Below are 13,675 nucleotides of genomic sequence, written 5' to 3' on the forward strand. Positions count from 1 at the left end.
TTAATTTTATGTACAGGAAAAGACTGGTAATTACTATATGCTAAATAGTATTTTGAAATGAAACTGATGAATTAGAAAGATGAAGTGTTACATTACTCTTATTCCCCCTCCCCCTAGTTGTTTTGGCAATTGAGAATTCAAGTTGCTCTGATTAGAATATAGTAGGAGCTCCTTTTTAACTGTATTATTCAATCTCTTTAGAGACTTGATGGATCAATAAAAGGGGAATTGAGGAAACAAGCCCTGGATCATTTTAATGCAGAAGGATCAGAGGTATGATTTTAGTGGGTGGTTGTTTTTTTAATCTACTCAGCTTCATTTCCCCCCCCAAGAAATCTAACAAATATTACACAAAAATTAAAAATAGAATAAAGTGAGGGATGTATTATGTTGAAAGTCCATTTTTATTGCCTAAGCTATAAGGTTTACAACTCTTAACAAACAAAAAAAACACCCACAAATCCACAGCAAAAAAAAAAAATCCCCCAAAACAAACAAACACAAAAAAAACCCCCAAAAAACTAAGAGGAGGTTAAATAGGAAACACACAGAATCTATGAAAATTATGTTTAACTAATATAACTGCATAGTTATATTTTTAGATTTTTGTTAGTGCTCTTTATCAAATTTTAAGTACTATGTAAAAACTGAATAATTGATTTTGTTGTGTAGGACTTAATCCTTCAGTTTTTACAGGAGCACTGAACTTTTACACAAGCTTTTGACATTGAAAACCTACTTAGACAATGGACAGAATTGAGTTGTGTATATGCTTGCATGAAGAAAAACTAATAGCTTTAAATCTGTCTTCTGTTATCTTCATTTTTTGCCTCTTATTTCCTTGCCCTGGAAGAAACTGAAGAATAGATTTCTAGCCACTGATTGTGTACCACTTAAGATTCCTAATTTATTTAGGTTTCCTACTATGGAAGCCATTCCATACCTTTGATGATCTTAGGTCTTTTGTCCTACACTGACAGGGTTTTTCAGTAATAGAAGCATAGCATTTGTCAGTTGCTGCTGAGCTTATGTTTCTGCTATGATTGAGGAGGAAGGACTTAATTTCATAACATAAACTTTAGTTATTTGTTAAATACAGAAGCTAGTTCTGTTTTAAATTTCTAGTATAGACATCATTGCCTTTTTCTGGAATACTTATAATAGTTGTACTGTACAGTTTTTAAGATGAAGGGGGATCCAAGCTTCACATACTATTCAAGAATGGAGGCAAACTATGGAGTTGTGCAGCAATAAAATTGTTTCCTGTTTTATGCTCTATTTCTTTCCTAATAATCAGTAAAACTTCATACTTTTTTTTTTTTGCTACTACTGAGCTAATGTATTCATGGAAATATCTACAACAACTCCAAGGACTCATTCCTGAGCAGTAGTGGCTTGCTATTACCTTTCGCTGTATTTAAAACTCAAATTTATTTCACTTTGTCTTTAATTTCATATACTTTTTTGTTGCCTGTCTCATAAGATCCTTCTGTAGTCCTTTGTAGTTGTCCCTGAATAACTCCTTATCATCTGCAAACTTTGTCATCTCATTGGCTCATCTCATTTTCGTATTGTTTATGAATACGTCTAAGAGCATTGACCCCAGCAGAACACTTTAGTTTTCTTAACAAAAAAACAGAAGGACTTGGGAACACATGAGGCTTTAAAAACAAGGGCTTTTGTACTTTTGCCCAGTGTTTTGCTTGTTTTTTTTCCCCCTAAGTGGCTTTTGCTCATCTTCTAGGATGCTGCTTCCTTTATACCACGGAGCAGTCAATAACTGTTCACAAGAGAAATTTATATCGATTTGCTTTATACTTATACTGAGTCTGGCTGGCCTGGAGTTAATTGTCTTCATAGCAGGTTGTATGGTGCTGTGTTTTAGTTTCGTGACAAAAACAATGCTAATAACACAATAGTGTGTTAACTATTGCTGAACAGTGTTTGCATAGTGGCAAGGCCTTCTCTGTTCCTTACTCTGCCCCTTCAGTGAATAGATTGGGGGATGTGGAAGAGATTGGGAGGGGACATAACCAAGCAGATGACCTAAACTAAGAGATATTCCATGCCATATAACATCATACTCAACAATAAAAAGGGAGAGGAAGAGGTTCAGGGAGGTTAGCTATCTTTTGCTTGGGCATTGGTCCTACCCATGGGAGGTGGTGAGTAATTGCCTTTACATCACTTGTTTTGTTTTGTTTTCTTTCTCTCTTCTTCCACTTCTCCTTTGCTTATTAGACAATTTTTGTCTCAACCCCCAAGTTTCCTTCTTTTAGTCTTCCTTTCCTCTTCCCACTGGAGGTGTGGGGAAAAAGTGATCAAGTGGCTGTATGGTGCTTAGCTGCCTATGGGAGTTAACCGACAACATACTGATTGAGAGCGCTTTAAACTAGGATCAATGGAGGAAGGGAATACCAACAGGATTGCAATAGCTAAGCCAAGGGTTGGCATGGCACCATCTGAGGGTGACAATGCTTGTGGGAACATTTACACTGCTCCAGGGAGCATGGAGGGCTCGGGAGCATATCTGAAATGCTTGTACACCAATGCACGCGGTATGAGAAACAAACAGGATGAACTGGAAGTGTTGGTCAGCTCCCAGAGCTGTGATGTCATTGGTATTAGCGGCACTTGGTGGAATGAGTCCCACAACTGGAGTGCTGGGATGGGGGGCTACAGGCTGTTCAGGGGGGGGCTACAGGCAGGGCAGGTGAGGGGGAGGTGTCACACTGCATATAAGGGAGAGGTTTGATTGTACAGCCCTTACAGTTAGCGGTGATGTGGTTGACAGCCTCTGGGTGAGGATTAGGGGGATGGAAAACAAAGCAGGTGTTGCAGTGAGTGTCTACTACCGATTGCCCAGCCAGGATGATAGCACAGATGAGTTATTCTATAGGCAATTAGGATAAATCTGTGGATTGGCAGCCCTTGTCCTTATGGGAGTTTTCAACTTCCCAGACATCAGCTGGGAATGCTATACTGCTGCAACAAGCAAGTCTGGGAAATTCCTGAAGTATGTTGAAGATAACTTCTTATCACAGGTACTCAGTGAGCCACCTAGGAAAGGTACCCTCCTAGACTTCTTGTTTGTGAATAGAGAACGACTCATGGGAGATGTGATGGTAGGTGGGTGTCTTGGCCACAGGGATCGTGAAGTGGTTAAGTTCAAAAGTTTTGGTGTAATGAGAAAAAAAGGTCAGCAGAGTTGCTACCCTGAGCTTCAGGAGAGCAAACTTTAAGCTATTCAGGGAGCTAGTTAGCAGAGTCCCCTAGGCATCTGCTTTTGAGGGCTTAGGGGTCCATGAGTGCTGCTCAGTCTTTAAAAACCACCTTTTAGAAGCACAGGAGCAGACAATCCCATTGTGTCAAAAGTCAAGCAAGTGGGAGAGAAGACCAGCTTGGCTGAACAGGGAACTCCTCTTGAAACTCAGGAAAAAGAAATTGTATGATCTCTGAAAGCGAGGTCAGGCTTTGCAGGAAGATTACAGAACTGTGGTCCGCATATGCAGGGAGAACACACAAAAGGCCAAAGCTCAATTAGAGTTGAAACTGGACAGTGTTGCTTCAAATGACAAGAAGGGCTTTTTTAAAGTACGTTAATAGCAAGAGGAGGTCTAAAGAAACCACTGTATTCAGTGTTGGTGCGGCCTCACTTTGAGTATCATGTGCAGTTCTGGGCCCCACAATTGAAGAAGGATGCTAAGGGACTCGAACGCATCCAGAGGAGGGCAACACAGCTGGTGACAGGGTTGGAAGACATGTCCTGTGAGGAGTGACTGAGGGCTCTGGGCTCATCTAGTTTGGAGAAAAGGAGGCTGAGGGGTGACCTCATCGCTCTCTCTACAGCTTCCTGAGGAGGGGAAGTGGAGAGGGAGGTGCTGATCTCTTCTCCCTGGGATCCAGTGATAGGGTGCGTGGGAATGGTTCAAAGCTGTGCCAGGGGAGGTTCAGACTGGACATGAGGAAGCATTTCTTTATCGAGAGGGTGGTCAAACACTGGAACAGGCTTCCTGGAGAGGTGGTCGATGCCCCAAGCCTGTCAGTGTTTAAGAGGCATTTGGACAATGCCCTTAACAACATGCTTTAACTTTTGGTCAGCCCTGAAGTGGCCAGACATTTGGACTAGATGATCACTGTAGGGCCCTTCTGACTGAAGTAGTCTAGTCTATCCTATTCTATTCTAATAGAGATCTACTGGCTCTAGCCATGACAAGCACCTTATTGCATTACGAGTCTAACATATGTTTAGGATATCCTTAAAGAATTGTATGAGTTCATAGTCTGCTCCACTGAGCATTTAAAGAAGTGTCATATTGGTTCCTTGAAGAATATTATAGCAAATATATATGCAACTATTTCTTATTTTATAATTTCAGGACTTCTGCTTTTTGCTGTCTACCAGAGCTGGAGGATTAGGTATAAACTTGGCATCTGCTGACACTGTAGTTATATTTGATTCTGACTGGAATCCACAGAATGATCTGCAAGCGCAGGCTAGAGCTCATAGGATTGGACAGAAGAAACAGGTATGCACACTTGTCTTGCAAGCTCCAAATGTGAAGGTGGGTTTCATATGGTAGCCATAAGCTGTCTGTCTGAGCCATCACAGTCCTCATGTATTTTGAAAATAACTAATACTTGCCAAGAATATCTAAAAATGTTAATAATGCCAATTTGCTTTGTGGTGGGTTGACCCTGGCTGAACACCAGGTGCCCACCAAAGCTGCTCTATCAGTCCCCCTCCTCAGCTGGACAAGGGAGAGAAAATATAACGAAAGGCTCATGGGTCAAGATAAGGACAGGGAGATCACTCAGCAATTACTGTCATAGGCAAAACACACTCAACTTGGGGAAAAATTATTTTAATTTATTACCAATCAATTCAGAGTAGGATAATGAGAAATAAAAAATAAATCTTAAAATATTTTCCCCCCACCTCTCCCTTCTTCCCGGGCTCAACTTCCCTCCCGAATTCTCTACCTTCTCACCCTCAGGTGGCGCAGGGGGATGGGGAATGGATGTTGCGGTCAGTTCATCACATGTTGTCTCTGACACACCTTCCTCTTCAGGGGAAGGACTTCTCACACTCTTCCCTTGCTCCAGCGTGGAGTCCCTCCCATGGAAGACAGTTCTTCATGAACTGCTCCAGCGTGGGTCCTTTTCCATGGGGTGCAGTCCTTCAGGAATAGGCTGCTCCAGCATGGGTCCCTGTTGTGGTTTAGCCCTGGTCACCACACAGTTTCTCGCTCACCCTCCCCCTCCCCAGCGGGACGGGGGAGAGAATTGGGAAGGAAGGAAAACTCGTGGGTTGAGATGAAGACAGTTTACTGGAATAGCAAAGGAAAACTGCAATAATAACAGAATATAAGGATACTAAAATATACAAAATGAACAATGCAGGATTTCTCACCACCCGATGTCCCAATGACCGATACAGCCCATCCCGAGCAGCGATCACGGAAAAGAAACCCAGCAGCAAGCAAAGGAGCGAAAGGGAGCCAGTAAGGTAGAGAGAGTGATGCCAGCGAGAGAGAAAGAGAGAAAAAGATGAGATGGAGAAATGGAAGGCGGATACTCCCCCACCACGGGCAACCCCCGCTTATATACTGAGCGTGACGTTTATGGCATGGAACACTCACTCTGGCCAGTTTGGGTCAATTGTTCTGTCTGCCTCTCTCCCAGCTTCCTGCATCTGCACATTAGCGAGACTTGGAAAGCAGGACGGTGTCCTTGGTCTCATTCACAACAACTCCTATCATCAGGGTGTTTATCAACATTCTTCACACCCGAAATCCGAAACACACCAGCTACTGAGAGGAGAATTAACTCCATGCCTGCCGAAACCAGGACAGTCCCCCACGGGGTCACAAGTCCTGCCAGCACACCTGCTTCAGCATGGGCTCCTCTCTTCATGGATCCACATGTCCTGTCAGGAGCTTGCTCCAGCGCGGGCCTTCCACAGGCTCCCAGCCTCCTTCTGGCACATCCGCCTACCCCGGCGTGGGGTCCTCCATGGGCTGCAGGGGATTCTCTGCTCCAGTGCTGGGAGCACCTCCTCCCCCTCCTTCTTTACTGACCTTGGTGTCTGCAGAGTTGTTTCTCTCACATGTTCTCACTCCTCTCTCCACTGCTGTTTTCATAGTAGTTTTTCCCCCTTCTTAAATGTGTTATCACAGAGGCACCACTGTCACTGATTGACTTGGCCTTGGACAACGGCAGGTCCATCTGTCTTGGAGCCGACTAGCAGTAGCTCTATTGAGAATCATAGAATCATAGAATCGTTTGGGTTGGAAGGGACCTTTAAAGGCCATCCAGTCCAAGCCCCCTGCAAGGAGCAGGGACATCTCCAACCAGATCAGGTTGCTCAGAGCCCCGTCCAACCTGGCCTTGAACGTTTCCAGGGATGGGGCATCCACCACCTCTCTGGGCAACCTGGGCCAGGGTTCCACCACCCTCAGTGTAAAACATTTTTTCCTGATGTCTACTCTGAATCTACCTCCCTCTATTTTGAAACCATTACCCCTGTCCTTTCACAACAGGCCCTACTGAACAGTTTCGCCCCATCTTTCCTGTAGGTCCCCTCGAGGTACTGGAAGGCCGCTCTAAGGTCTCCCTGGAGCCTCCTCTTCTCCAGGCTGAACAGCCCCAACTCTCTCAGCCTGTCCTCACAGGAGAGGTGCTCCAGCCCTCTGATCATCTTTGTGGCCTCCTCTGGACTTGCTCCAACAGTCCCACATCCTTCTGATGTTGGGGGCTCCAGAGCTGGACACAGTACTCCAGGTGGGGTCTCACCAGGGCAGAGTAGAGGGGCAGAATCACCTCCCTCGACCTGCTGGCCACTCTCCTCTTGATGCAGCCCAGGATGGGGTTGGCCTTCTGGGCTGCGAGCACGCATTGTCAGCTCATGTTGAGCTTCTCATCAATCAACACCCCCAAGACCTTCTCCTCAGGGCTGCTCTTGGTCCATTCTCTGCCCAGCCTGTGTTTGTGCCTGGGATTGCCACAACCCACATGCAGGACCTTGCATTTGGCCTGGTTGAACTTCATGAGGTTGGCATGGACCCACCTCTCCAGCCTGTCCAGGTCCCTCTGGATGGCATCCCTCCCCTCCAGCCTGTCGATGGCACCACGCAGCTTGGTGTTGTTGGCGAACTTGCTGAGGGTGCACTCTATCCCACTGTCCATGTCACCGACAAAGATGTTGAACAGGGCTGGGCCCAACACGGACCCCCTGAGGAAGGCCACTCGTGACCGGTCTCCACCTGGACACTGAGCCGTTGACCACCACTCTCTGAGTGCGGCCATCCAGCCAATTCCTTATCCACCGAGTGGTCCGTCCATCAAAGCCATGCCTCTCCAGTTATAGGAAAATAGGGGATATATATGGGAGGCTTCTATCAGCTTCTCACAGAAGCCACCCTCATAGCCCCCCTGCTACCAAAACCTTGCCACGCAAACCCAGTACAGCCTTTTTAAAAAAATATTTTGAAATCTCCCTATATTGAGAGATTTCACAGCAGCCATAGTATATGTATGAGTGGGGAGAAGAGTTGTGAAGTTGTCCCACGTTCATTGGCGTCATGTCATTTTAGAAAGTAACTGCTGTACTTCAGGCGTATCCGTTTTACTTGAAGTTAAGTACTTCGTAGTTCTCCTTGCATCTCTTTCTTGCAGAAGACTTCAAGTCATAATCAGATATAACAGTTTTCCTTGTGGCCATGCTTGTGCTAAATCACGGCAGTTTAGAGAAGAGAGGTCTAAGGATTTATTTGTTTTATTTTTTAAAATAGTTTATATAGAGACTATGGTAACATGATTGACTGATTTAATATATGAAATACTAGTTCTATAAGATTTAGAGTGTTTGTAATCACAACTAACATTTCTCCCTGTTGTTACTCAAGGGTTTTTTGTTAACTTCATCTGAATATTGTTTTCATGTGTAATTTGTGAACATGTATATAAACCTTTTTTATAATATGCATAGGTTAATATTTATCGGTTAGTCACAAAAGGATCAGTAGAAGAAGATATTCTTGAAAGAGCCAAGAAAAAGATGGTGTTAGATCACTTAGTAATTCAGAGAATGGACACTACAGGGAAAACTGTACTACATACAGGCTCTACTCCTTCCAGGTATATTTTTTTATTCTTTCATATTAACTTATGCTTAAGTATACTTGACTATTTGAGTAAAAATACAAGTCATTTCACTTGGTTAATAAAAGGCAAAAATATGTGGTAAGGAGTTATATAAGTAAAGACTGCAAAGTATATTGTCTTTGTACTGTTTTTTACATATTAAATATAGCTTTTGAAGTCAAAAGGAAGTTTGATTGATTCATGCTTATAGTAATTTGAAAAAATTCACTAAGATAAAGTGTTTATCTAAACTTTCTGTATTTCAGCTCAGCACCTTTTAATAAGGAAGAGTTATCAGCAATTTTGAAGTTCGGTGCTGAGGAGCTTTTTAAAGAACCTGAAGGAGAAGAAGAGGAGCCTCAGGTAAATGGAATAGCACATCTACACTTGATGAACAGAGAAACTAAAAATACATATGAATTATTTTGTTGTAAAGAGAAACTTCTGTTTCAGGAAATGGATATAGATGAAATCCTGAAGAGGGCTGAAACAAGAGAAAATGAGCCAGGCCCACTAACTGTAGGAGATGAGTTGCTTTCACAGTTCAAGGTATTGCTCTGTTCCCTCCCTCTTCCCTTAATTATACTTTCCCCTGTAAAGACTATTTTTTCTTCTTCTTTTGTGCACCTGTTCTTCTTTTCTTCAGTCTTATGAAACAGGTGCAACACTAATTCAACTCTTTGACATAGAATGCCTTTTCACCTATACAGTGTAATTACTGCCAGTGCAAACAAGGCCAGGTTGGATGAGGCTCTGAGCAACCTGATCTAGTGAGGGATGTCCCTGCTCCTTGCAGGGGGGTTGGACTAGATGACCTTTGAAGGTCCCTTCCAACCCTAACCATTCTATGATTCTATGAAACATTTAAAAATACATAATGTATTTTGCTAACAAAATAAGAAAGAGATTTACAAATACATTAGTATTTGATTTAATTATTAGAATACTGGGGAGAGCTGTTTTTCATTTAATGCTTTATGCTGTTAAGCACCTGTGGTACTTCTGAAAATGGAGAACAAAGTTTGGATTTCTTAATTGATGACTTTTAGAAATCCCTTCAGCCCCCATGTAAACATGAATGCCAGATATGCTTAACTGGATAACATTTAAAATATTAAGTGGGTCCAAATTGTGTGTGGTGGGTTGGGTTTTTTTGTGGATCTTTTTGTTGTTTTTGTTTAGGTTTGATGTGTGTGCTGTGGTTTTGCTTTTTTTTTTTTTTGTTTAAAGCAGGGCAGAACATTTTTAGAACAATAGAGTACTAAATCACTTTCCTGCTAATCATTCATTTGCAACATATTGTGATTTCTACAGTTTATTAATGTTTGGTTAGATCTACATTATTATAGTTTCATATTAACTCGGGCATTCAGTTAGACTTGCTTTCTGCTTTGAAGGAAATTAAACAACAATCACAGCTATTGAGGAGGCATTTCATAGTGTTTCTATATAACTCAACTTGTAAAAGAAGAAAAAAATTATCATCTTTATATTCAGCCATGTTGCACGGAGTGTGTGTGTGTATATAAATAAATTAAATGTGCCGCTCTGAACTAAGTTTTCCTAAAATATTAATTACTGACTCTTTGTTTAAATAAAATAATGTATTGATTTGGTGAAAATACTTATGTTCCAATACATAAGGTGGCTAACTTTTCCAATATGGATGAAGATGACATTGAGTTGGAACCAGAACAAAATTTAAGAAACTGGGAAGAAATCATTCCAGAAGTCCAGCGGCGACGAATAGAAGAGGAGGAGAGACAAAAAGAGCTTGAAGAAATATATATGCTCCCAAGGATGAGAAACTGTGCAAAACAGGTATCTCTGGATTTTGACCAACTAACTCTCATTTTAATTTTTTTGTTGTTGTTTTTTGTTTGTTTTTTCATTGCTGTTGTTTTGACTTGTACTATTGGAGTTGGGTGATTTTCACGTGTGGCGCGCCTCCCTCCCCCATTTTTGACAGGCTAGATGACACGTTAATAAAATGTTTTAGTCACGTAGCTTTGAACTACTTAATCTGAAATTCCAGATCAGCTTTAATGGAAGTGAAGGGAAACGCAGTAGGAGCAGAAGATATTCTGGATCTGATAGTGACTCCATCTCAGAAAGAAAACGACCAAAAAAACGTGGACGACCACGAACTATTCCTCGAGAAAATATTAAAGGATTTAGCGATGCAGAGATTAGGCGGTAAGATGGGGGGGGGGGGCATGTATTTTTAAAGGGACAAAACATATGGTTTTATCATTTTAGAGTTTGAAAATATGGAAAACAGTCTATTTTTCCTGAATTTGTTGAAATTTTTTTTATTCTATGCATTTAAGACTTTACTCTGTGTAGTTTGGAGTGCTGACATAAGGAACTGTTATGTCCAGAATTTGAACCTATTTTGGTGAGGCATAACTTTGGGTTCAAAAAATGTTCTCAATTGTTTTACAATCTTTTAATTATTCTTCCTGCATCCTCTGAAGACAGTGATTTCAAAAATTAGTTTCTAAAATGGGTGAGCTTTTTTTTTTTTGACTCCACAAAAAAAATATTCTACTTCCCATAATTTAACCTAAAAACAGTAGGTGAAGAAATGATACGTGCATTTTTGTGAAAATGCCTACAAAAGGTTCTATGAGTTTTGTTTTGTTTTAAATTCCTTGCCATTGTAATTGAATGAATGTTATATGGTTTGTTTTAAAACTAAAAAAAAAAAGAAAAATACAAAATCAATTCTGATAAGTTGTTCTGGTTTAACCTCGGTAGGCAGCTAAGCATCACACAGCTGCTCACTCAATCTCCCCCAGTGGGATGGGGGAGAGAATCAGAAGGGTAAAAGTGAGAAGTTGTGAGTTGAGATAAAGGCAGTTTAATAGGGAAAGCAACAGCTGTCTGTGCAAGTAAAGCAAAACAAGGAATCCATTCACAAGTTCCCATCAGCAGGCAGGTGTTCAACCATCTCCAGGAAAGCAGGGCTCCATCACACGTAACAGTGACTTGGGAAGGCAAACACCATTCACTCCGAACATCTCCCCCTTCCCTCTTCTTTCCCTGAGCTTTTATTGCTGAGCACGATGTCATATGGTGAGGAATATCCCTTGGTCAGTTGGGGTCAGCTGTCCCAGCTGTGTCCCCTCCCAGCTCCTTGTGCACCCCCAGCCTCCTCGCTGGCGGGGCGGGGTCAGGAGCAGAAGAGGCCTTGACTCTGTGCAAGCACTGCTCAGCAATAGCTAAAACATCCCTGTGTTATCAACACTTCTTTGGTCCCCCACAACATCCTTCTCTCTAAATTGGAGAGATATGGATTCAATGGATGGACTGTTTGGTGGATGAGGAATTGGTTGAATGGTGGCATCCAGAGGGTAGTGGTCAACGATTCAATGTCCAGATGGAGGTTGGTGACAAGTTGTGTCCCTCAAGGGTCCATACTGGGACCAGTACTGTTTTACATCTTCATCAATGACATGGACAGTGTGATCGAGTGCACCCTCAGCAAGTCTGCAGGCATCACCAAGCTGAGTGGTGCGGTTGATACGCTAGAGGGAATGGATGCCATCCAGAGGGACCTGGACAAGCTTGAGAAGTGGGCCCATGTGAACCTCATGAGGTTCAATAAGACCAAGTGCAAGGTCCTGCACATGGGCCAGGGCAACCTCTGATATCACTACAGGCTGGGGATGAAGGCATTGAGAGCAGCCCTGAGGAGAAGGACTTGGGGGTACTGGTGGATGAAAAGCTGGACATGAGCCAGCAATGTGCACTCACAGCCCAGAATGCCAATTGTATCCTGGGCTGCATCGAAAGGAGCGTGGGATTCTGCCCGTCTACTCTGCTCTGCTGAGACCCCACCTGGAGCTCTGTGTCCAGCTCTGGAGCCCCCAACATCAGAAGGACATGGACCAGTTGGAGAGGGTCCAGAGGAGGCCACGAAGATGATCAGAGGGCTGGAGCACCTCTCCTACGAGGACAGGCTGACAGAGCTGGGGCTGTTCAGCCTGGAGAAGAGGAGGCTCTGGGGAGACCTTAGAGCGGCCTTCCAGTACCTCAAGGGGGCCTACAGGAAAGATGGGGAAAGACTTTTTAACAGGGCCTGTAACAACAGGACAAGGGGTAATGGTTTTAAACTAAAAGAGGGTAGACTTAGACTTGATATAAGAAGGAATTTTTTACACTGAGGGTGGTGGAACCCTGGCCCAGGTTGCCCAGAGAGGTGGTGGATGCCCCATCCCTGGAAACCTTCAAGGCCAGGTTGGACGGGGCTCTGAGCAACCTGATCTGGTTGGAGATGTCCCTGCTCCTTGCAGGGGGCTTGGACTGGATGGCCTTTAAAGGTCCCTTCCAACCCAAACTGTTCTATGATTCTATGAACACTGTTTTGGTCACAAATTCAAAACCTACTAGCAGGTATGGTGCTCTGAAGAAAATGAACTTTATCTCAGCAAAAATCAGTACATAAGTGAATCTGTACAGCTGATCTCATCAATATTTGGTGCTAAAAATATTTCTTTGGTAGAAGAAGAATAAATTGTTTTGCTTTGATTTGTTTGTGAAATGCTACTTTGCTTCTTTAATCTAAATATTCATGTTTCTCTAAAATACTGTAAAGCTCATGAAATATTTTTGTTTATATAAATAACAAATTGTTTCCTTTTCATTTCATCTAACAATAGTGATTTGGTACTTTTGCCAGGGGTATTCTTGTGCTTACATTCCTTTATCTTTCATGTTATGTTTTCCTAAGTCTTAAAATCACCTTAAAATTGCAGCTAGCTTCTCTTTATTATGAGAGGCCTAACATAATGTCTGATTCTCTATTTACTATAAATCTACATTTTTTTATAATTCATCACATTGATGAATCCTTTGTCTTGTGAAACTAATTAAATTGTATAATTCAACACATCACATTATTTTAAAAATTAAATTGTATATTCTTTTGTTTTATTTACATCCGTTATTAAACTAAATAGACCTCTGGCTTTAAATGTGGGTTATCTTGATATACTAAGCTGTCCTAGTCTCTAGTTCTTATTTTCTTTGCATTATATGCAAAGCCTTGTTCTAAAACTTTACAAATACATTTTTAAAGCCAATGTAGTTAAGGATACATTTTTAACTGCACAATTGTTTTCTGCTACTAGGTTTATCAAGAGTTACAAGAAATTTGGTGGCCCACTTGAAAGGTAAATTTATTTGATTATATTTGTATAGCAATTTGGAACCTTGTTTTCATTAAAATTAGAACAATACACCAAAATAGAGTGCCTAATCTTTTGCCTTGACTGTAACATGAATTTAAATGTGTTTTTTTTTTCCTTTCTTCATATATGGTATGTATGTAGACAGCCAGGACAACAGACCTTTCAATCTTGCAAGACTGCTTGTTTTTCTTTATACTTTACTTACTGTCTTGTTTCATTTGCATTAGTGACAATCATTCAGTTTTATTGTTTGATAGAGTAGATAAAGCCATAGGCTTTCAACAGTCTAACTGCCAATTTTGCATTTTTCTCATTGTCAGTTCTTATTTTAAGCT

The 13,675-nt window shown here is 41.9% G+C and overlaps 1 protein-coding gene across 1 annotated transcript in view; it reads left to right on the forward strand.

Moving 5' to 3' along the window:
- Positions 1 to 13,675, forward strand: part of LOC147596713 (ATP-dependent chromatin remodeler CHD1-like) — a 40,441-nt gene that overhangs the window by 9,030 nt on the left and 17,736 nt on the right. The window contains exons 12-19 of the mRNA XM_086769618.1: positions 202 to 273; positions 4,380 to 4,529; positions 7,991 to 8,139; positions 8,412 to 8,508; positions 8,599 to 8,694; positions 9,790 to 9,966; positions 10,181 to 10,341; positions 13,281 to 13,322. Of these exons, the coding sequence (XP_086625744.1) occupies positions 202 to 273; positions 4,380 to 4,529; positions 7,991 to 8,139; positions 8,412 to 8,508; positions 8,599 to 8,694; positions 9,790 to 9,966; positions 10,181 to 10,341; positions 13,281 to 13,322 (944 nt within the window). The remainder of the gene's footprint in view (positions 1 to 201; positions 274 to 4,379; positions 4,530 to 7,990; positions 8,140 to 8,411; positions 8,509 to 8,598; positions 8,695 to 9,789; positions 9,967 to 10,180; positions 10,342 to 13,280; positions 13,323 to 13,675) is intronic.

Source organism: Chlamydotis macqueenii, chromosome W (assembly GCF_036417535.1).
Source record: "Chlamydotis macqueenii isolate bChlMac1 chromosome W, bChlMac1.mat, whole genome shotgun sequence".
NCBI lineage: Eukaryota > Metazoa > Chordata > Aves > Otidiformes > Otididae > Chlamydotis > Chlamydotis macqueenii.